We start from the raw sequence: 23,971 nt of genomic DNA, 5'->3' as shown, positions 1-23,971 counted from the left end.
TGTAATACCCTGGTTAAGATTCCCACTGCTATGCTGCGAGTAGTTTATATCAGCAGTTTTCTGCAAAAGCAGTGTGCCATGCTGGAAAGCTTTTTCTGGCTTTGACCAAGATGAGGACTCATGTTGTCCAGCTGAGGAATGTGTGTCACCCAATCAGGATTGTAGGATGTGAGGGAAGGTTCTAGAGAGCTGTGGGGAAGAGGTTGCTGAAGGACGTAGTCTGGCTTGGGATCTTTTGGCGGAAGCTGTGGAGTGGGACAGAAGGGAAGATGCTGCGGAATACCATTGGAAGGAGAGTCCCTGTTGCACGAAGTGCTTTGCGCAGATGAATGGCTCCAAGGAGGAAGGGCCATTACTCCTGAGAGAGAGCCAGTTCATTCGAGATGGTCTACGAGGGGAGTTTGAAAATGTGGTGGTGCTTTCATGCAGATGGTGGGTCCAGCACACAAGTAAGAGATACACCCCCTGAATACTCCAGTATGAGATCCAATGGTTATCTGCACATTGGACTGGTTCAACTGTAATGGGCCCTTTTCCCTATTAACTGATAAAGCTGAAACTAGTAAATATACTTTTTTTTTTACAATTTTATGCGGTGTCTGATCTGTTATTTCTTGCTAACAGATAGTTGTGTACAGGCATTTACACAGCATTCACTCAAATCAAAGTTTCTTTAATCAGAACATCATAACATTCCTAGGACAAGAGTACAGTCAACGTTTCAGGCCGAGACCCTTCAGTCCTGCTGAAGGGTCCTGGCCCGAAATGTTGCCTGAACTCTTTTCCATAGATGCTGCCTGGCCTGCTGAGCTCCGCCAGCATTTTGTGTGTGTTGCTTGGATTTCCAGCATCTGCAGATTTTCTCTTGTTCACAACATTCTTGTTTGGTTGAACCCCAACTATACCAACCCTAGATGTATATTGTTTGTGAAAGGTGGCTTTTTCACTGCTGAATCACGTTACTGTTAGCCGAGTTGGCTATCAAGGCAAGTTTGCAAATGAGTCCAGTGAGGGGGTTATAAATGAATAACAAGGGAATAAACCCAAGTACAAAATGTAACTAGGAAATTCAAAAACCATTTCACCCTACAATCAGCACAAGCAACCAGATAGTCCCCTATAGGAATAATGAATCTTTTTTTTGGCTTTTAAAATGATTCCAGGGTTTTGCCTCCATTGACACCAGGAAAAATTGAGCTCAAAATACAGAGACTTCAAGAAATGGCATCCAAACACTCATGAGTCATCACCTACAAGTAATGCCTATTGAGGCCCCTACATCAGCTAGTTGATAATATCCTCCTTTGATGGAGAATAGGGTTTCCCTTCCTCCACAAATGATGCTGCCCTCACCTGCATCTTCTGGACATCTGTGCTCACCTCATCTTCCAGGCACCTTAACAAGGATAGAGTTCCTCTTGTCCTCCCTCATCTACCACCCCATGAGTCTCCACATCCAACACATCATTCTCCATAGCTTCCACCATCTTCAATGAGATCCTACCCCTAAACACATCTTTACCTGACCCCCCCACCACTCCCCACTTTATGCAGGAATTGCTCCATGTAATTCCCTTGACCATTCCTCCTCACTAGTCTCCCCTTGCACTTATCTCCTTCATCACCTCCATTCAGAGCCCCAAACAGTCCTTCCAAGTGAGGCAAGACTTCACCTGTGAATCTGCTTGGGTCGTCTACTGCATCCAGTGCTCCTGATGTGGCCTCCTCTACATTAGTGAGGCCCAACATATACTGGGGGACTCCTTTGCTGAGCACCTTCACTACATCTGCAAAAAGTAGGATTTCTCAGTGGCCAACCATTTTAATTCCATCCCCATTCTGACAAGGCCACTCTCAGGTTGAAGGAGCAACACCCCATATTTTGTCTGGGTAGCCTCCAACCTGATGGCATAAGCATTGATTTCTCCAATTTCCTCTGGCCTCTTGCATCTTCCTCCTCACCTGCCAATCACCTCCCCCAGTGCCCCCTCCTCCTTCCTTTTCTCACATGGTGGACTCTCCTCTCCAGTCAGATTCCTTCTTCTCCAGCCCGTTACCTTCTCCACTTATCACCAGCCAGCTTCTCACTTCATCCCCTCTCCCTCACCCACCTGGCTTCACCTTCTAGCTCAGTGGTTCTGAACCACATTCTACTTGTGGCCCACGTGTGGCTTTCATTTATCTCTGTGGACCCCACCCTCCACAGTCTCGGTTAGTTGCTAAAGTTTTTTTGGTCAACTGTTCTAATTATTCTTACATATAGTCAATATTTATGTTTTAACAGGTCATAGGCATAAATATAATGATAAATATAATGTTCCAGGTACCTATGAAAAATAAAGCTATTCTAAAGCCCTGAATAAATAAAATAGGCATCCGTTAGTCTCGAGAAATCGTGGATTTGCATCTTGGAAAGTTTCCAGGGCGCAGGCCTGGGCAGGGTTGTATGGGAGACCAGCAGCTGCCTATACTGCAAGTTTCCCCTCGCCACACCACCAATGTTGTCCAAGGGAAGGGCAAGGGCCGATACAGCTTGGCACCGGTGTCGTCGCAGAGCAATGTGTGGTTAAGTGCTTTGCTCAAGGACACAACATGCTGCCTTAGCTGAGGCTCGAACTGGCAACCTTCAGATTACTAGACCAATGCTGTAACCACTTGGCCATGTGCCAACACTCTGAATAAGATTATTTATAATATATAATATTCTACCAACCAGCAATGAGCAAGTGCTTAATATTGTTACTTAGGGTATTTAGTGAGATCCTTGTGACTGATGCAAACTAGTGAGTTTTGAATATCTGGTTTCAACTTGGTTAAAGATTATTGAAGGTCACCTCTTTTCAAAGCATAAAGATGGTTATGAGCTTTTGATAGCAGGTGAAGAGCTTGACTAAAACCACATTGCACTCCCACACACAACAAGCTAAGCTGTTTTGTTGCCTCATTTGCATCATCTAGCATATTTTACCATTCATTTCATTCAGGGTTCCAATTACATATTTCTTTTGGTTTATATATTTTAGTCATATTTCCTTAAACGGTAAACTTATCATGGTCCATTCTGTAACTCCTGTGGCCCTCAGTTTCTTGTTTTTTTTAAAAAAAACTGTGGCCCCTTGGGGTTTGGGGGAGGGGTCATATGGCCCATGTTGTGAACCACTGTTTTGGCTTGTACACCCTTCCCCTCCTTCCACCTTCTTATTCTGGCTTTGACCCCCTTCTTTTCAAGTCCTGGAGGGTCTTGGTCTGAAATGTCAACTGATTATTCATTTCCATAGATGCAGCTTGACCTGCTGAGTTCCTCCAGCACTTTGTGCATGTTGCTCTGGATTTCCAGCATCTGCAGAATCTCTTGTATTTCATACAAAGTTGTTGTTTAAAATCTTAGCAGATTTGACTAAATCAGGAAGAACCATTTCCTCTAGTTGCAGAGTCAGTGGAAAGGGTCATCAATTTAAGTTTGCTATTGAACTTAGGGAGAGGGATGGCAAATGTCTCCATTTAATATTGAACAATTTATTACAGGAAGTGGTTGAGATACATGAACTAAAATTGGATACAGAACAATGGTGAGAAATACGATTAATTTATGATTGTTCTTGGAAGAGAACACATGTAATTAGTCAAATGATTTTGTGCTGTTAATTTACATTAAGGGCAAGGCAAGGATGTTACAATCGGCTTCTAGCCTTCCAAGCTGGAGAAGGATAAACTCAGGCATCCCTAGCTCAAGCTCCTAAATGCCATCCAAGTATGGATGTTGGGATAACGTCCAACAGAAAGATTTTGGCTTTGTCCCAATTCCTCCAAAATAGTGAAGAATCTACACAGTCTTCCCAGCAAGAGTCAATACATGCAAAAGATCATTAATGAGAAAGTCACACTGGGATAAACAGATACTTGTCACATGATTGGCTTTTACAGCTTAATACTGCCGTCATCACACCCCATATCTGTCGTCAGGTTGCTTATCCAAATCCTCCTACTAAACATTGCACACTTGTCACAAATTTTGTTGGTGACTAATTCCATCCTTTTCAGCCATGTGGCTAACACAGCCCTCTGGTAGTGAATTTCACAAATTCACCACCCTCCGAGTTTCTCCTCATCCCTGGCCCCGTATCCTGAGACTGTAGTCCCTTCTTCCAAGCATCTGACCCCGAGGGGAAATGTCCTCCCTACATCCATTCTGTTGGGCTATTCGGAATACAGTGAATTTCAATTAGATCCCCTCTAAACTCCAGTGAATGTAAGCCTGGTCAACCCATCGCTTCTCGTGTATCGGTCCCAACTTTCCAGGAACCTGCCTGGTGAAATTTGCTGCACTTTAGAGTAAATATTTTCTCGAATAAGCCTGCTTGATGTCCAATTCTCCAGGTGTGGTTATACCACAGCTCTGTATAATTGCGTAACACCATAAATTTTGCTCCTGTCATAACCTACAGCAACGAAGGCCGGCACATCTTTCACCTTAAATACAAAGTGCTGATTCCTTTAGAAAGCACGATTAATTGAATTGAATTTCTATTCTGTGAATTTAGAAGATTAGGTGGAGTCCATACTAGATTAAAGGGAGGAGGTTGTTTGGGAGTGTCTGTAGTTCGACAAACGAGAGAAAAGGAAATTCCGACTCGAAACTCTTGATGTCGCATCACGCCTACAAAATCATTTCTAGCTGTATGTCTTGGGCTTCAATCATACCGTGGTATGTAACGCAGAATAATTCTGAAGTCAGAGGAAAACTGGTTCCTGTTTTGTATGATTCGCCTCGGGTGACTTCACATTGGGGCACGGTATAATTGAGGGATATACATGGTAACCCACAGCCGATTTGACTAAAACACAATTTCGGACTTTACATGAAAACCAAAGTACAGTATCGCAAAATACAGCGTTGTTTAAAAAAAGTACTTGAGAGGGAAGAAACGTCATCTCCTACCTCTTTAATCATTATCATCACGTTTTCATCCTCCGACATTTCCCTGGACAGGATCCTTCTCCGAACATTCACCGGGGTCCCCATCACCACTTTTCAATTCATAAACGTGATTAAAGTTCCACTGGTCGAAAAACTTGCAGCAAGTCAGGGAGACAGCTCAATAAGTGCTCTTCAGTAAGGAGTTTTAACTTGGCTTCATTCTCCTTCCCGATGTGCCACGGTCTCCCGCACGATCAACGAAAACAATTAACTTTAAAAACCTCCTGCGCGCAGCCAGTTCCTCGACTCAACGTATTTCCACCAGTCCCGCCTGGAATTAGAGAGACTCTTGGGTCCTAGCGCCTGCCTATTTACGCACAGGGGCGAGCAAATAATCAGCCGGTTCCAAACGCCAAAGTATTTCGTTGTTGTAAAATCTCCCACGAAACAAGTATCCAAATCAGTTCACGAAATATCTCAAAATGTTAATAGAGAGGAATGGGAGGGACGAGAAACTGACTGCAAAACTGCAGCTTCCTCCTCCCTCCAACAAAGTAGAACAGGTCAGTTTTCCCAACACACACGAGTCTTGACAGGCCTATTAGGTTGACGGTAGCACTCCCAACAACTATCTTGAGAGACAATTATCAGAATTAAAAAGGTAAAAATCAATAAATTCATAAACATCAAATTATGCCCTGAAACCACGTTCGCGTCTCAGGAGAGTTTGCCATGGTCAAAAACACTTGGTTAACTTGGGAGCATAGAACCATATGTCATTCAGCCCGTCAAACTATGGCAATTAGATTATGGATCTACAGTTCAACTGCTTTTAGCAGTTTAGCCCCGCCTCCTGTCCTACTATCACAAAAGCATCCTTGACATATAAAGCTTACCATTTTGGGCAGGGACAGAAAGAAATTTCCAAATTTCCACAACTCTTTACTTAAACACGAGATTCTATAGCTGCTGGAAATCTTGAGAAACACACACAAAAAAGACTGGAGGTACTCAGCAGGTCAGGCAGAATCCATCACAAGGAATAAACATTCAACTTTTCAGGCCAAGACCCTTGGTCAGGATTGGAAAAGAGGACAGAAGCCAGAATAAAGTGGTAGTGAGGGTGGGGGGGGGGGGTGTGAGAAAGGGAGATGGGAAGAGAAAGAATACAAGCTAGCAGGTAAATGGATAAGTGAAAGAGTTAAAGGGCAGAAGTAGTAGTAATCTGATAGAAGAGTAGACCATGGAAGAAAGGGAAGCAGGAAGGGAACCAGTGGGCTGTGATGGGCAGGTGAGGAGAAATGGTGAGAGGGCAACCAAAATGGGGAATGTAAAAAAAGAGAAGGGGGAAGAGTGGTCTGAAACATCAACTGTTTCCACTCATCTATAGACGTTGACTTGCTGCGTTCTTCCACCATTTTGCTTGTGTTGATTATACCTTAGTTTCCTTCCTGAATTGTAAGAACTTGTTCCCTAAAATTTTGTGCCAGTGACAATCATGCCGATACCCAATGTATCAAATTCTGGGGGGGGGGGGGGTATTTATAGCATTCAACTTTCATGCTCAACAGATCATAAGCATAATCCCCAAGGTGAGTGCTCCATGCCTGAAACTAAGTATTCCATACAAGCTCAATCTGGAGCTTTAGCCAACTAAAGCAAGATTTTCACCTCTTTCCTCAGCCCTCTAAACAAAAAAAGTCAATATTCCATTAGCCATCATGATTACATTTATACATATCTGGAAGCTTAAATAATTTGGCCATACATTAAAAAAATTACCTTTATAGTTCCAAGGACTGCAATATTTTGCAAATATTTACTCGAGTTTGAAGATGATTACTTTATTCTTGGCCATTATTAGAAATTTGAGCAAGTTTGGTATGCCCCCAAATCCCTAGAAAATTTCTATAGATGTACTATGGAGAGCATTCTGACTAACTGCATCACAGCCTGGTATGGAGGCTCCAGTGCACAGGATTGAAAGAGGCTGCAGAGTTTGTAGCCTCAAACAGTTCCATCGTGGGCACAATCCTCCCCATCAAGGACATCTTCAGAAGGTGGTGCCTCAAAAAATACACATCACTAAGGACCTTCTCATCTGGGACATGCATTTTTCTCCACACGACCATCAGGAAGATGGTAGAGGAGCATGAAGACCCACATTCAACTATTCAGAAAGTTTCTTCCCCTTTATCATCAGATTTCTGAACAGTCAATTAACATTACATTATTCCTGTTTTTGCATTATTCTTGTAATTTATAGTAATTTCTTTACATTATACTGTTGCCACAAGACAACAAAGTTTACACCCTTTAAGTCAGGATAATAAATCTTTATTGTGCTAGTTTTCCCTGCTTGATCTGTATCTCAGCACTTCATCTGATGTCACCTGCAAGCTCAATTTTATTCATCATTAAAAAGTGAAAAGTTGAAAGTGCAACTCTCCACTATTAGCAATTAGAGTAATTTTATACCCCACTCTCTCACAAATTTCCAAGCTAAGTCAGTGTTACATTCTGATCTCAATTTTGACTTAGTGCCTTGGAAAATTATTCTGCCCCTACAGCTATTTTCATATTTTACTGTCTCATTTTCTAAATTTAAAATATATTGAAGTAGGATTTTTGAGCTAATCTATAAAACAATGTGCATCATGTCAAATCAAAAGTAAAACTCCAAAGCCCGTCAACAACTTCCTAAAAATTAAAACCCAAAAATTGGGACTCTGAAGAAGTATTTATCCACTTTGTAATTATGTACTATGCTAAATTTCCTCAGGTGCAATACTGTAACAAATTGAGTGAGTTGGTTAGGTTGGTAATATAGAAAATTGGAAGATCACCTGCTTTCAATGAATTCATAAGAATAAATATCCCTGTTCTCTTTAAGGTCTATCAGTATGGTAGATTTTCAACAGACCAAACCAAAATGAAGACCAAAGAACATTCAAGACAAGTCAGGGAAATGGTAACAGAGAAGCACAAATCTAGGGAAGGGTACAAGACCATCTCAAGGGTACTGAACATACCCCAATGCTCAGTACAGCTTATTGTGGAAAAAGTAGGAAAAATATGATTTCCAAGGCCTTGCACATAAAGGGTATTTATAGAAGAGTGGCAAGGAAGAAGTCTTGGCTTAAAAAAAAATCTTGTCCATAATGAATTTGCAAAGAAGATACTATAACGATGTGGAAAGTGGTCTTATAGAACCATAGAACACTACAGCACAGTACAGGCCCTTCAGCCCTCCATGTTGTGCCCACCCATATAATCCTTTTAAAAAAGTACTAAACCCACACTACCCCATAACCCTCCATTTTTCTTTCATCCATGTGCCTGTCCAAGAGGCTCTTAAATACCCCTGTTTTAGCCTCCACCACCATCCCTGGCAAGTCATTCCAGGCACTCACAACCCTCTGTGTAAAAAAAACTTACCCCTGATGTCTCCCCCAAACTTCCCTCCCTTAATTTTGTACATATGCCCTCTGGTGTTTGCTATTGGTGCCCTGGGAAACAGGTACTGACCATCTATGCCTCTCAATCTTGTAGACCTCTGTCAAGTCCCCTCTCATTCTTCTACGCTCCAAATTGGTCTTGTGGTCAGATGAGACTAAAGTGGAACTTGGTGGCTTGAACTCCAGGCAGTATATGTGGCAAAAATCTGATCGGGATTGATGGGAAGACTAATGCTGCTCAATAGAAAGATCCTGGATAAAACCCTGCTGCCTCTACCAGAAAGCTTAAACTGGGGAGGAATTTTATCTATCAGCAGGACAATGACCCAAAGCACACTGCCAGAACAATCACGGAGTGAGTTCAAATGAAGAAAATTGATGTCCTTGAGGAGCCCAGTCACAGACCTGACCTCAAACCAATCAAACATCTCTGGCAAGACCCCAAGATTGCTGTCCACCACCGTTCCCCAACTAGCCTGGCACAACTTGAACAATTTTGCAAGGAGGAATGGGCAAATCTTACTCCATCACAGTGTTCAAAGCCTATAGAGACTTATCCAAAAAGACTACTGGCTCTAATGGCTCCAAGAGATCGTTCAAATAAGTACTGAGCAAAGGGGGATGAATAGTTTTGAACTGCTGCCATTTCAGTTTTTCATGCTTTATAATTTCCCATTTTTTGTCTCCAGTGGAGGGGAAAAACACGTAATTCACAAATAAAAATTCAGTTAAATTGATCAAAATTCCTGGTTGTAATACAAATGGCTGGGGGCCCCTAAATACTTACACAAGTCACTTGTTGACTACCAAATTATGACTTACCCTTAAAGCCAAGTGCTCACAATTTCTCACACAAGTTACCCCAAAACAAAAAAGCCTATTTTCTTCCCCCCCCCCCAACTTTTCTTTCAGTAGTAGTAACATCTGGTCTCACAGCACAAGTCCCTTTTGTTTTTTTTCCCCCTCCAATCTTTCAAACTTGAGAGAATATCCTACTCCCTCAGTAAAGCCAGATGCATACAAAGTGTTTGGATGGCTTATGTAATAGCACCTATCCACCACATTGCTTCTGAACTTGTTTAGCAGATGATATGAAATGTGTAACAATATTTCCTTGAGATGTTCCATTTCAGAATGTCTTACGCAGAGAGGTTAGAGAGACTGGGCTTGTACACGCTGGAATTAAGGAGATTGAGAGGGGATCTGATTGAAACATATAAGATTATTAAGGGATTGGACAAGATAGAGGCAAGAAATATGTTCCAGATGCTGGGAGAGTCCAGTACCAGAGGGCATGGTTTGAGAATAAGGGGTAGGTCATTTAGGACAGAGTTAAGGAAAAACTTCTTCTCCCAGAGAGTTGTGGGGGAATGCACTGCCTCGGAAGGTAGTGGAGGCCAATTCTCTGGATGCTTTCAAGGAGGAGCTAGATAGGTATCTTATGGATAGGGGAATTAAGGGATATGGGGACAAGGCAGGAACCGGGTATTGATAGGAATTGATCAGCCATGATCTCAAAATGGGGGTGCAGGCTCGAAGGGCCGAATGGTCTACTTCTGCACCTATTGTCTATTGTCTAATTTTCCTTAATGTACCCATCACTGGTAGGGATTCAGAACAGGCCAGAATTTTCATTCAAATTGGTGGCTGCTTCAGATTCTGTAATTTGTAATTCTCACTCTTGTTCCATACTTGAGAAAAATAGGTACAAATTTTCTCACCTGTTAGTCAGATGCACGAAATCTGGCACAAAGAGCATATACAGCTACAATGTTGAGCTATTGGTTACTTAATAGGTTAAAAAAAAATGCCCTCTGATCAACAGGGTAACATTACTATTATGTACATGCTTTAAAGGACAATTTTATACAGCATGTTTCATATCCTCCAAGCCATCTCAAAGCACTTCACGGCCAATGAGGTACCATTAAGTGCAGTAATTTTAATAGTTGAGGGGGTAGGGAGAAATGTCAGATTCAAGACTAATGTCATTGAAAGAACCAGTACCACACAGGATTGTAGAACTTTATTTTTGCAAATGGTCAAATACTGCAAATTTGCACCACATTTTACTGTAATTACACAATAGCCCCAGTGGAGGTCACCAACTCAACAGCCTTTGACTTTTATTTCAGGCGGCAAAATAAAAGTTTTTTTGAAAAAAATCACTCGTAATTATAATCAGCACCTATGCACGTTTCCCTTGCAGAAAGTAACATACTCCATTCTGGCTGAAACAGAGGGTTAAATATTTTGCAATATAATCTTCAAGCAACAATTGAGCAAACAACCAGAATTCATTAGTAATTGAATAAATGTTCTTTACCTTTCTTCTATTTTTCCCTGATTGGTATGTTTTTCAAATTTATGGCATTAACTTTGTGGGAGGGCTCTGTTCTCAAGGACAAGAAAATATCCCAGGACAGTATTATCAAAGAGTTCATTTGAAAGAACAATCTGGGTGCTTAACTAATTCATGTGACATAGGAATCTGTTTTCAAAAAGTTTGCGCACAGAAACATTTGCGCTTGAAGCCATGCATTGCAAGCCAAGTGTACCTGCTCTCTCAACAAAATGAAGCATAGAACACAAGTTAAAAGGTTGCTAAATCTTACACCACCAAATGGATAGGTTATAATTTAATTGCAGTACCAGCCCCATCCTCTCACATTAAGCAAAATGAATCAATGTTGTCTTGGAGCTTGACCAAGACCAACAGCAAACTCCCAAAGTAGTCTATAGTAGGATACTGTTGTTCAACCAAGATAAAGTGATGTGCTCAAAACTTTTGTGAAGTGCAATATCCCAACTCTTTGGGAGTATCTAGCCCTTAATCACAGTAGGGCAACACTGGGCAGAGTATTGGAATATCAGTATCAAAAGAATATCATCTCAAACTACACACCTACCTGATCAGAAGCCTCCTGCCCTAGCTGTGGCAAGGCTACAGTTCCCATCTTGGCTTCCAAATAAGGCAAAACAACCTTTATCATTTAGTGCAAAATCAAACATTTGGATGAGGTTATCAATGGAGGCAATTGAAGAAAGTAGAAATGCACTCAAGATGTATGGAGGATAGCAAGAATATTAGCAAGGCAAGCTTAGAATAAACCACAAGAATTTGAAAGGACCTGTACAAATTTGTACAACTGCATGGATGTTATTACAGAGACACCATCTTTTACCTCCAAAGTGTTAGGTAACATTTCTCTGTGACTAGTCATCTCATTTGCTGTGTGCAGTTTGGCTGCTGTATTTGCTGGTTTCAGCCACCTAAATTACTGAGTACAGGCATCCTGCAAATTTTTTTTAAAAAAATTGAAGCTTCTGCAACTGAAAAGTCACATTTAATGCAGAGGCCAAATCCAGAATTAATGCTCAAGATCAAGAGCTAGGAGTGAACAGAACAGCAGAGTCAAGTAGCACTATTAAGTTTATTATAGAAAAAAGAATCAGCTTTAAAAACATTAATATGCACATTGAACAAAATGTTGCCTTCTGGACTAGCTGTATTCAAGGCACAAAATAATTCTGGATCCATTGGCAAAATAGGAGACAAATACTGATCAGCTATGATATCACTTAGAAACTGCCTAGGAACCAGAGTACAATGTTCAACTAGCTAGTAGCTCATTTATTATATTGCAGGGCTGAGGGTGGGGTGGAGAAGTCAGTCTTCCTTGGTCACTTGCAGCAACTATCCATATAATTCAAGGTTGTGGAAGTTAAATGAAATTAAAAATTAAGCACAAAATGCTATCACTTCACTGTAAGCAACTGGAAAAAAAATTGTTCAGGAAAGAACATTTGTGGTACCATAAATTGTTATGATGCATGATGTGATATACTACAGACTCCATTGAAATTTCTATGCAATAATTTTTAATCTTTAAGGATAACATACAAAATGCAGCCCTCAATGCACAAATCCAGGTCATCTCAAATACATGTGGCCAAGTGCCCTCATTAGGATGCACCAAACTTACTCATAGTAATTAAATCCCAAAAAAAAGTTACAACGTATTAGATGGCCATCTGTCAATTAGGATGCACATGGTTTAATTGCAACAAGTTTAAGATGGCTTAATTACAAAAACAGTAAATTGTATAATGAATTGTGGCATCATATTGACAAGTCATTTGACCAGTTTCTTGCCATGAAATTCAACCTTTCAGGATCTGCATAGTGGTTATTTTAAAAATCAAGTGCCCATAACTGCACTGTTCACTTCCAGTTGGAGAGAGGGAAAAATATAATCAGGATTAGTGGGTTAATGCTATTAGTAAAAATCTAGTCAGTCTTGTACACTGATGCAAGTGATTTTAGTACAAAATGCATTCTCCCCAACCATGACAGCTACCATAAAAGAACATCTAGCCATATGAAGACATTTGATAAGAGCAGTCTGGATTGCAAGAACCAAACTACATTACCAAAAAAAAAAGCAACATTACAACTACACTTCAAAAGATTTGATAAAAGTGAATTAAAAAAAAAAATCATGTCCATTTGGAATCAATGCCCAAGTGACAAACCCATTTTCCTCCCCCTGCCCCCTTCAGTATCAACTACAGAATGTCAAATTTTGGAATATTGTCAGTGCCTGGATTTGCACGAGTACAAAGATGGGCAATGAGGCACCAGATTAGACAAATACATCGAGAAAACCACTAAAGTGCATCAGAACAGTAAATTCCTATTCAAGGCCTAATCATTCATTATGTGCCCAAAAAAACTGAGAAAAGGCTCAATTTAAAACTCCATCTTTTTTGAAGATTCTTTAGATGTTCCAAATTTAAACTAATTTATTGATAGTGTTTGGCTTTGGGCCAATTTCTACCTACACTGCAGACAGTTGCAGCTGAACATCAACAAACTGTCCAAATCAGGCCTCTTCTAACCAATTCCACAAAATTACAGACAAGAACAAACCTGGTTTAAGTGTTAGCTTTGTAGTCGCAAGGGAACTGACTTGTTTTCATCCTATAAACGTTCAATAGGAAAGAAAATACTGGAATTGCTACAAAAATTTCTTGGTTGCTGCACTGCAAATGGTAATTTGTAAAATAATCCACATTCCAAGACCATTCAATTAATTCATTTCAAAAAGTGAATGGTGTTCCTATGCAAACCAAAACAAAGAAACTATCTCTATGTCAAATATTTCAGGTTGCATCAGTACAAGTATTTGCAAGTGACAGTTAGTGTAGAGAAAGAGAAAGAACATCAAATATTCAACAAATTCAATTTATCTTTTGAAGTTAAGTATTTGTGGAAGTCAAAGTAACAGGGCAAAATTAAGGCATGGTACTGGAAGTTAAAGCTGCAGTATCCTACTGCATAGCCAGAATGAGCAGTGCTTTCAATTTCTATAGCAGAAACTAAATCCAAGAGGAACTGATAAAGCCATAAACTTAAATTCTTTTATTGGATCACTGCCAGAGTTCAAACATGTAGCCAAAATTACTGAAACGCTTAAAAAATAGTTCATCAAGAAAGTAAAATCTCCCACCTTGTGGTGCATCCAATGAGACCAGTTCTTTTCAACAGATGCTGCAGTACTGAACCCAGCTTTGACAGTGTCAGGTAGCAAACCAAAGTGCTCTGTAGGTGTCACTTTAGTCATGCCCTAGTCCAGAAACCAGAACCAAATCTTTAGAGCAAGTGGACTGAACTATTCAGGACATGGAGTGGTCATGTCAGTATAGAGCTTGTTCAACAGTTCCTACTCCATAAAAAGGTTCATTAAATAGCCAATTTATGACAGGCCATCAAGAGCACAAGCCAAATTACAGCTCAGTTTTGAGCATCCATTCATTGTTTCTGACCCATGCATTAATTTTGTGGCATACTCTTTGATGGTTTACTTTTTTTTAAAAAAATTGCATGCCTCATACAATTTACCCAATACAAGCAGTACAGAGAATGAGAACAGTGCAGAGTTAAAGCCCCATGCTGACAGAACCCAATTTTCCCCAAACCATTGAAAACCAAGGTGCCACCTACAGTAGTTTCAACTAAAAACTTGTTAATTCAGAAGTATACACAATGCTCAAGTATTCAGTGACCTACAATCTTATTGCACCAATAACTAGTAGCCACAGTTTAACAGATTTTAGCAGCCAATTTCTCCTCTAGGATAACTAACCTACTGTTCAGTACAGAACCACTTTTACACTTGCCATCCTAGAAAAAGCCAATTCCTACAATTTTCAGAGCTGCAAAAATCACCCATCAGCCAAAGCTTATGTAAATACTGATTTAATCTCATGTGCAGTTTAAAAATACAGGGCATGAATTTATAAGTGGGGATACTGCAGCTTTTGTGCTAAATGCAAACAAAGTTACACCACTGGAATTTGAGCAAATTCTTAACGTACAATGTTTAAAACAGGTTTTGAAGAACTGGTGTTCTAGAGATAAGTGTATCCACATGAACATCATTTAAGAGGGTAAAAGGTTGATATTTGCATCTATAATACAAAGTAAAGACTGGTTTAAGTTCCATATCCATTCTACAGGTACTTTCTTGACCAAAGCACTGCAAAAACAGGCATGGATGGAGAGACTGAATTTCCACTTCTTATCAAATGTGCAGCTGTTAACTGGAGCAAGCTCCCTTCATCATTCTCTTAGTTGCTACAACACTGGCTTTTGTTCTGCTGAGACGGCTCATGGAGATCCACACCTCTGTTGCGCCCAGCTGCTCCACTGACATTCTGGAGTTCACTCTTTGGCAACTTCTTGGCTGGAAGATAAAGACACGAGTAATGGTGCTCCCCAAGTGAAACAGGTGGTTTTATCAGGCTTTCAAAAGTATTGATCACTTGCTGTTTCCTCTACACTGGGGTTAGGCAGATAAGGCGACTTTTGTAGAATCCCTCCAGTCAGTCTGCAAACCCAACTGAACCTCTGGCTGTCTGTTAGTTTAATTCTCCACTCATCAATTTCTGCTTCTTACATTGTTCTGGGGGCTCAAAAATCTAAGGAACATCTTATTAGTCTACAAGGCTTAATGCACCTCATTATATTTTTAAACATTCAGATAAATACTGCCCTCATTTTCTGGGTGGAGCTAGTCCTAAAGATTCTCACTTGCACTCCTTTGGTACCTTCTGTGCAATTGTTTTGTATCATCCCTTCCTTAAAACCAGTCAGATGCTTGGTCTTTAGAACAGTGTTAAACAATAATGTAGGAAATACTCAGGTCAGGCAGAGTTGAAGTACCAGTGCTGACTATATTCGTTCTGATTAAGTATTGGTTTCTCCCAAATATTGCCTCATCTGCTGAGTGTTTCCAGCACTGTCTTTTCAAATTCAGCACCCAATATTTTGCTTTACTCATTTGGAAACAACTTTAAAGATGCACTGAATATACAGTTGGCACTTAATGGCAATGCAAATTTTAGTGTGCAGGGAATGAGTAAAATACTAATTGATACTTCAATTCTAGTCACTGGCATACTAACAAACCATCCAATTCCCACTAGACTAATACAAGGAGTCAAGTTGTCTAACAGTGGTTTGCCCAAGACACCCAATGTCAAGCATTTTGACTGAAATCCATTCAGTTGCCAGAAGTGTAGTTTTGTCAAATGCAGGAAGTGTTCAGATTTTGGTTCAGCATCAAGTTGAAGCTCAGACCAGATTTGCGCAATGGATTACCACAATGAAGTGGTGAGATTTAAAAGACAAAGTATATTAAGAACAAAGGATGCTTCGAGTCCACAGGAATTTACAAACCTGCTGCTGCAGCTCAAGGGGCAAGAGTTTGCATTTACATAGCGCCTCATGACATCTTCAGGCTATTACAAAGCCCTTTTGCAAATAGGTTTGTTATGCCATTTATAGCAAAATGCAGCCGCTGATTTGCGCGCAAGGTAATGAACGGCAAATGAGATGACTAATCAGTTATTGCTTTTTGTAGCACTAGTCAAATGTTGACTAATATCCCCAAATTCTCTTCTTGAATGGAACCGCAGGGTCTTTTACATCCACTGGAATCAGACGAAGCCTTGTGTTCTCATTTAGAAAAAAGAAAACAAGCAATGTGGCAATCCTTCTATACCCAAGAACATAATCAGCTTTGGACAATGACCTGCTGAGTATTTCCAGCATTTTTATTAAAACATTTAAAGTGCATTGATATCCAGCCCAGATATTGGATATTCATCTTCTAATTTATAACAGAAAACCAGCACATTTACTTGGAACATTGCTACCAAATGTTGAAAGCTTTTAACAACTTGGAGGCCCATTGCATTTAAACCAGTGGTGTGAAAGAAATTTAAGCTTATGGTATTCAAGAAACTTTGTTCCTCAAGGAACTTTGGATGGCCAAATTACTTATTTTTAGTTAGCCTGTCATCCTTTAAAGTCCCTCCCCCCCCATAAAAAGCCATCAGCATCAAGTGACATTTCTCACTCCCACCTTGGTATACAAGTTTAATTTATCCAAGCATAATAATTGCAGGAAGTTAAAATATAACAATGTTAATACACTTCTTCACAACTCCAAAATGAAACTTCTCAACAATTTCAAATGCGGATGAGGGAGGGTTTAAAAAAAAATCAATTGATCTTGGTCTACATTTCATAGTACATTACAAGTTACATTAATCCAAGGATAACTGAGTTCATTGTTCTTGGATTTTAAGTTGAAGTGGCCTGAATTTGCTCCAACTTGCAATTTATTTATTTCAAAAGATGTTAATTCCCCATTACTTACCTATTGCCAAAAATAGGTCATTAACATTCATTGCTGTCTTTGCTGAAGTCTCCATGAACAACAAACTGTTGTCATCTGCATATGCTTGTGCTTCCTGTTTGAAAAAGGAAAAAATTGTGGAAGTACAAGATGGTGAATAAGTCTACCACCAACTGCGTTTGTACAAAATTTCATATCATCATGTTTTGGTAACACATTTTAAAGGATATACAAGTTTTAGATTGAGTATTACACAAGCCATTAAATCCACACATCCCTTTACAAAATGCCACCTTGTGATGGGCAACTATTCTTGTTAACAAAGAGGTGGCCACACCATCACCAAATTTGATACAACAGCCATGATTGATATTCAAGACTATCAAAAGCAGCAAACACCTACAGACTACTTAATGTCCCTCCATAACAGTAGCATAGTAGTTAACATAATGCTATTACAGCACCAGTGATGCAAACACATTTTTCCCGTGACCCCCATGGGTTTTCTCCAGGTGCTCTGGTTTCCTCCCACATTCCAAAGATGTGGAGATTAGTAGGTTCATTGGTGCAATTAGGCAGTGCGGGCTCATTGGGCCGGAAGGGCCTGTTACCCAGCTGTATCCCTTATAAATGAATAGCATTCATCTTGCACATCCAGAAGTACATACCTCATATTCCACCATCCTTTTGTTTGCCAGATCTGCCTTATTTCCTGACAGTGCTATAACAATACTGGGACTTGCTTGTCGCTGCAGCTCCTTCACCCATGTCTTAGCTCTTGCAAATGTCTCCTGAAAGGTGAAACAATATTTGATTTTTTTTAAAAATCGGACTCCTGCAAATTCCAAATTTCAGTAGGTTACTATGTGGAAAAAAAGAACCAAGTCACTAGGTCATTCCTTGAAGTTCCCTTTTTAACTGACTCAAGAAGTACAATCGAAAGGATAAAACACCACTTAGAAAGTTACTGCAAAGGTTTGCTAGAGCAAACTCAATTAAAAGCAAAATTAAGAAAAAACCTTTATTACCATGATTCTCTCTCCATCTGGAATTTGGCAAGGTTATTCCTCATGTTCAAAACAATTCATATACAACTTAATGAAGTATGACTATTGACAATTCCTTTTAGATTCATCCTCATTCTTCCACTTAGAGAGCATTTGAACATTAAAAATCCTCAAGTGCTGAATTGCTTTACATCAAAAATTAATCTCCTCACAAGTCCAAATAAGAGAAAATAATATGCACCCAAATCATATACATTTATTTCATTAGATACAATTGTTGTGATCCAGCCAAATCCACGATAGGTTGTTCTAACCTGATTGGTGATATCGTAGACTACAATGGCAGCCTGAGCACCTCTGTAATACATGGGAGCTAGACTGTGATACCGCTCTTGTCCAGCAGTGTCCCAGATCTCAAACTTCACTGTCGTGTCATCCAAGCAGACAGATTGTGTGAGAAATGCAGCTGAAAAATATTAAAACCAGTTTAGACTTCATGCAGAAACTGAAGTAAAAAGAGTCCCTATCAAGCAAATTAAATAAAAGCAACAACTTGACTGACATTTGTCCCACAGCATATAATGGGTACACAATTAAATTGGAAAACTTCACACACAATACTTGATCTTTGGACAGAACTGATAATAAACAGGCAGTAATAATATTTTTGTTGTTCTGCTAACAAGAGATGTGCACTAGCTATTCAAGTGGCAGTGGAACATGAGTCCAATCCCATTCTCCTCACTTCCAAAAAGATCAACTATTTTTTACAAATACTGCTTGACCTGCTGAGTTTTTCAGTATTTCAGATATTCAGCAGTTGAATTGTTTTTTTAAAAAAACTTGAAGTATACCATTTTAAGATCACCTCAACCTAAAAGATATATTCCCATCCTGCACTGTCAATAGACATGTACACCTGCCTTGTCTATTTTGCCTCCAGTCCAAGTCTCCACTTTCCAGCACATCTTCAACCTTCTGCCACTTCCAATCTGGTTGAGTGGTGCCACAACAAAAATGTTTCACTCAATGTCAGCAAAACCTAAGAGCTGATTATTGACCAGAAATTGCAGGTCAATTTCTGAGCCAGTGCTCATCAGGGGATCAGAGGCACATAGTCAGCAATTTTAAATTTTTCACCATTATCCTTTTAGAGGATGTCCTGGCATGCAAGTGCCATTACAAAGAAAGCACGGCAGCAACTCTTCTTTCCAAGAAGTTCATGAAAATTCAGCAGGTCATCTAAAACTGACAAATTTCTATAGACGTGTGGTACAGATTATAGAGGTAATGTTGATCAGATCTTTGTGCTGCATAACATCATAGAACAAGTGCACAGAGCAGCAGAAACAACTATGTGAATTTCATGGACTTTGAAAAGGCTTTTGATAGCATCCACAGGGAGAGCCTCTGGCCAATTCTCAGATCATGGGGATCCCTGCCAAAATCATCCAGAGTTTCTGTGTAAGCTTCGCATGCACAGTTGGGGACTACAATTTGACCTCTGAAGTCAAGACAAGAGTCAGGCAAGGATGTGTGATGTTGGTGATCTTATTTAACCTAGTGATTGACTGGGTTATGAGGCAAACAATAAAAGATAAGCAGAGAGGCACTAGGTGAACTCTATTCTCTACTTTAGGAGATCTTGACTTTGTAGATGAACTCACATTACTATCACGTACATACCAGCACGCAAGAGAAAGCTAAGTGTCTATGTACCTTTGGAGGACAGGCTGGACTCAGAGTCAGAGAGAGAGAAAGACTCTGACCATGCCCCTCAATGTAGAGTCTCCTCCTCCCGTCAAGGCACGTGATGTCAACTTACCCAGCCCTGGCAGACTCACCTAACTGGGCAGCATCATTCAGCAGGACGCTGGGACCAAGTACAACATCCAGTGCAGACCCAGCAAAGCCAGAAACTTCTTCAGATTAATGAGCAACATATGGGGATCAACCAAGTACAGTGTTCACAGCAAGGTGAAGCTGTACCAGAGCTGTGTTCTGTCCACACTCTTGTACGGGTCAGAATGCTGGTGCATGACAGGGAATGACCTTGCCAAGCTGTTGTCTTTCCACACCATGAGCCTCCAAAAGATCCTCCATATCTTCTGGCCAAGAGAGATCTCCAACTGTGTCCTACTCCTTCAGTGTCATCAAGAAGACATGGCCACAATCATCATGAGGAAATGTTGGAGATGGCTTGGGTATTTGATGAGAAGAGAGGCCAACTCCATCAACACAACGTGGTACCATACCACAGAGGGAGAAATGAGGACCCTGAACCACAACTGAGGCACAGTAGAGAAGATGGCCAAGGACAGAGAGAGATGGAAGACCTTCATTGTTGCCTCAAGTGCCATAATGGGCAGCAAGTATAGATGTGTGGTGGAGTGTATATTGACTGGCTGCATCACAACCTGGTATGGAAACACCAATGCCCTTGAAAGGAAAATCCTACACAAACTAGTTGGACTGGACTGTATCCACATGGGTAAAGCCCTCCCCACCACTGAGCACACCTACAGGGAGCCCTGCTGCACGAAAGCAGCACCCACCGTCCAAGTCATGCTCTCTTCTCACTGCTGCCATCAGAAAGGTACAGAGCCTTAGGATTCAGACCAGGTTCAGGAACTATAACCCCTCAACCAACAGGCTCTTGAACCAGTGGGGTTAATTTCACTTGCCCCATCACTAAACGATTCCCACAACCCACAGACTCACTTTCAAGGACTCTTCATCTCAAGTTCTCTGTATGTATTGCTTATTTATTTTTTCCCCTCCTCCCTCTTTTTGCATTTGCAGCTTGTCATTTTTTGTATATTGGTTGTTTGTCAGTCTTTGTAGTTATTATGAATGCCCAAAAAAATGAATCACAGGTGACAAATGTACTTTGATAACAAATTCATGCACACAGAATTATACACACATGCCAACTTAAGAAATTAATGAACAATTGTTTTAATTGGGGGGTCTGGCACAGAGTGCTGAATTACACAAGTTTAAAAGTCACAAAACAAGCAATTTATATGATTTACTTATCACATCCCCAAACCACTTGTATACAGGGCAAGAGGAAGGAGATAATTAATTGAATATAGATTCAGAGACAGGTAGTCACAGTTTGGACAAATAGAAATAATATCCCATATGATAGCAAATTTTAAAAAGTAACCAGAGGCTACAGTAGCATTTGAAAATTCATAGAAAACAAATTATGTGTACTACTTGTGAGTTGACTTGAGAATAACAGGAAACTACTTCAAGCTTAATGCACACTGCCACACATTTAAGCAGATAAGTCCTAACAACAATAAACTGCAAACACATCAACTGTTACTGCCTTCTGACCCAAAGTCAAAGTCATCAACCAGCTTTCCCATTTCAGCAGTTCATAGCACTGAGTACTTAGGCTGCATCCATAGCTGCCAAAATCAAAATGAAAAGCAAGCTTGTAAAACAGTCATCTTACCATTAGAAAAATCAAATACTAGGATGCCAGTACATAGTTCCTGTTATGTCACTTACTGAAAACAAGAAATAGAAGAAAGCTCAGAAGGATGCAACAATGAGAATGGGACAATGTGATAACAGATATTATCACAACGTGGCAAGGTTTAAAAAGCATAGCATACTAGACAGATACTAGGCAACAGCAAAAGACAGCCAAATCTTTAAAAAAATAAGTGTGGCTAATAGGGGCAAAACCTACATTTCCTCAGTATTAGTTTCCATGGGTATACTTAGTAGACTTACCACCAATCGTGCTTTCCTGGTATTCATGGAATTGTCCTTTAACAAATCGCAGCACCAGACTGGACTTTCCCACAGCCGACTCCCCAAGTAATACAAGTTTGAACTGACAGATTTTGCTGGCTTGTGATTGACCATTTGGCCTGGATGCTCCTCTGCTGGCCATAGCCTCCACGGGAATTACAATAGAATATAGCAGAAACTGATCCTACCAATTCCAAAGGTTAAGCACTATATGGAACCAAGATTACCTTAGAACCATCCAACCTGCAAAATACAAATTTAAAACCAATTACAGTAGTCAATAGCTGATTTCTACTCAAACCCAAACTAAGTATTTTGGTATTACAGACTGAAACTAGTCAAACATATTTTGAACCCGTGGTCTCAATCTGTACCAATTAACCAAGTTTATACAAGATCCAAAATTAACCAAAACCCATAATAATCTATAATTACCTAGTGTAACTTCCATTATTTTAAACAAAGTATTTCCAATTTACAGAGACCTCAGGTTGCAAGTGGCAAGTTGCAAATTTCAAGGTTGCAGGACTTGAGTTTGTTTCTATGATGAATTTTGACCAAAAAAAGTGCAAAAAATATTTTAGAATGCAGCCATATTGTTTTAATTCTGTCAGTATTCAATTTACTGGGCATGAATTTAAAAACATCAAGAAGCCTTTGCATCATCACTCAAAGCTTGTCAAGAGCAAGAGCAGAGCTTTGGGCAAATTAAACAGATTCCACCATTTCAAAAGTGAAGCAAGTGGGCCTGGTCACCAACTCCAATATTGAACAGATTACTCTATACCAGAAGCAACTGTACTTGGAAAGAAAAAATGACTATGGACATCTAGGGGGTAAAGAGGAGAGAAATATGTAGGGCAGACATTAAGGTATGTCCTGCAGAAGTGCCAGTCTGTCGCAGACAAGTCTTCACTATGATCCCACAAGTAGTCTCAAGGCAGCCAAGTAGTAAAGTTGCAATGCATAAAAAATATATATCTTGCTGGTGCAATTCCAGTATTTTTTTGTTTTTTCGAAAATGCATCGTTTTCTCAGATCATTACTTATTGCAGCATCGGGCCCATTTTACAGGGCTGACAATACAAAGCTTTGAGACTATAGGATAGTCAACTGCCAATGGACCACTTCCTCTTTACAGCCTATTACAAGCATCACAGAAACAATGAAATCCATTTTCAACCTTTTGATTGTCTTCCTCTTCTAACCCATAACACAAACCATTTTGTGTTATACTAAACTCATCACTATGGCTCTAATGACAGGGTCTCTAAAAATCTATCACTTCTGCACTTGGCTTATAAAAGATTATACGGGGTTATATTTCTTAACTAATACCGAAAATGAAAGATTTGTTAATAAAAACCACAGGATTTTCTTCTTTAAAAAAGAAACACATAATGAATGTTTCGTTACATTTTAAATCCAGTGGGATTTACGTTGAAATCTTTCGTTTCACCAGCACGAATACAAGTGTCATAATCAATGCCCATCAGAGCTCCAAATTTTTAATTCAACACAAGGAATTGGTTAAGGCCCAATGGTCGGCTTTTTTCCAAAATAACTTCAACATATTCTTCTGGGAAACCTCTAGACATTGTACATTGACAACTTCACGTTTAAAAATATTAAGCCCTCCCAAATCCGCAAAGAAATTTTTTTTTAAATGTTTTAATTTTCCTTCTACCCGCCCAATCCCCACACCCATAACCAGCGCAACATTCTGCCCAGTAAAAAAGTCCTTCACCGAGAAAACTAGGCAAATCCGAGCCCATATTCGAAAAAGAACGAACCACTTGGATATTTATCATCAAAAACAGCTTTTAAATATTAATATATACCTCAACGACGCCTTCAACTTCGCAGATTTTTGTTTAATTGTGTCGCAAGTACTGAGAGTCAGCCAAGGCTAGACCACAGAAGTCGGTGTGAATTGATTGACGCCTCCACGGTTAAATAAAAAACTGGCATGCGTTATTGATAGTAATACTCGCCAGTTAAAAATGGCGAAGGCGGAACCATCTGATCAGACGGAAAGTCACAGTGAAGAATCCTTGTGATTGACGGTTAGTTTGGCCACTGAAGGACTACCTTTTGAGAGGTGAC

The 23,971-nt window shown here is 39.9% G+C and overlaps 2 protein-coding genes across 3 annotated transcripts in view; both read right to left on the bottom strand.

The window, feature by feature from the left end:
- LOC140741125 (uncharacterized) overlaps window positions 1–5,945 on the bottom strand; it is a 37,853-nt gene extending 31,908 nt beyond the window's left edge. The window contains exon 1 of one of the 2 annotated variants that reach the window (XM_073070919.1): window positions 4,940–5,945. In XM_073070919.1, coding sequence (XP_072927020.1) covers window positions 4,940–5,023 — 84 coding nt within the window. In that variant the 5' untranslated portion in view covers window positions 5,024–5,945. The remainder of the gene's footprint in view (window positions 1–4,939) is intronic. The other variant, XM_073070918.1, reaches the window with a different exon arrangement.
- A 6,296-nt stretch (window positions 5,946–12,241) lies between these two features.
- On the bottom strand, window positions 12,242–23,859 carry LOC140741127 (ras-related protein Rab-5B). Its single transcript, XM_073070933.1, has 6 exons — window positions 23,707–23,859; window positions 21,845–22,108; window positions 18,406–18,557; window positions 17,753–17,875; window positions 17,106–17,199; window positions 12,242–15,125 (listed from the first exon to the last, which is right to left on the bottom strand). The coding sequence occupies exons 2-6, from the start codon at window positions 22,005–22,007 to the stop codon at window positions 15,010–15,012; spliced, it is 648 nt and encodes a 215-aa protein (XP_072927034.1). The 5' UTR covers window positions 22,008–22,108; window positions 23,707–23,859; the 3' UTR covers window positions 12,242–15,009.
- Between the last annotated feature and the right edge of the window lie 112 nt (window positions 23,860–23,971).

This window comes from Hemitrygon akajei, chromosome 18 (assembly GCF_048418815.1).
Source record: "Hemitrygon akajei chromosome 18, sHemAka1.3, whole genome shotgun sequence".
In the NCBI taxonomy this organism is placed as follows: Eukaryota; Metazoa; Chordata; class Chondrichthyes; order Myliobatiformes; family Dasyatidae; genus Hemitrygon; species Hemitrygon akajei.
This window is presented reverse-complemented; position numbering and strand designations above follow the sequence as displayed.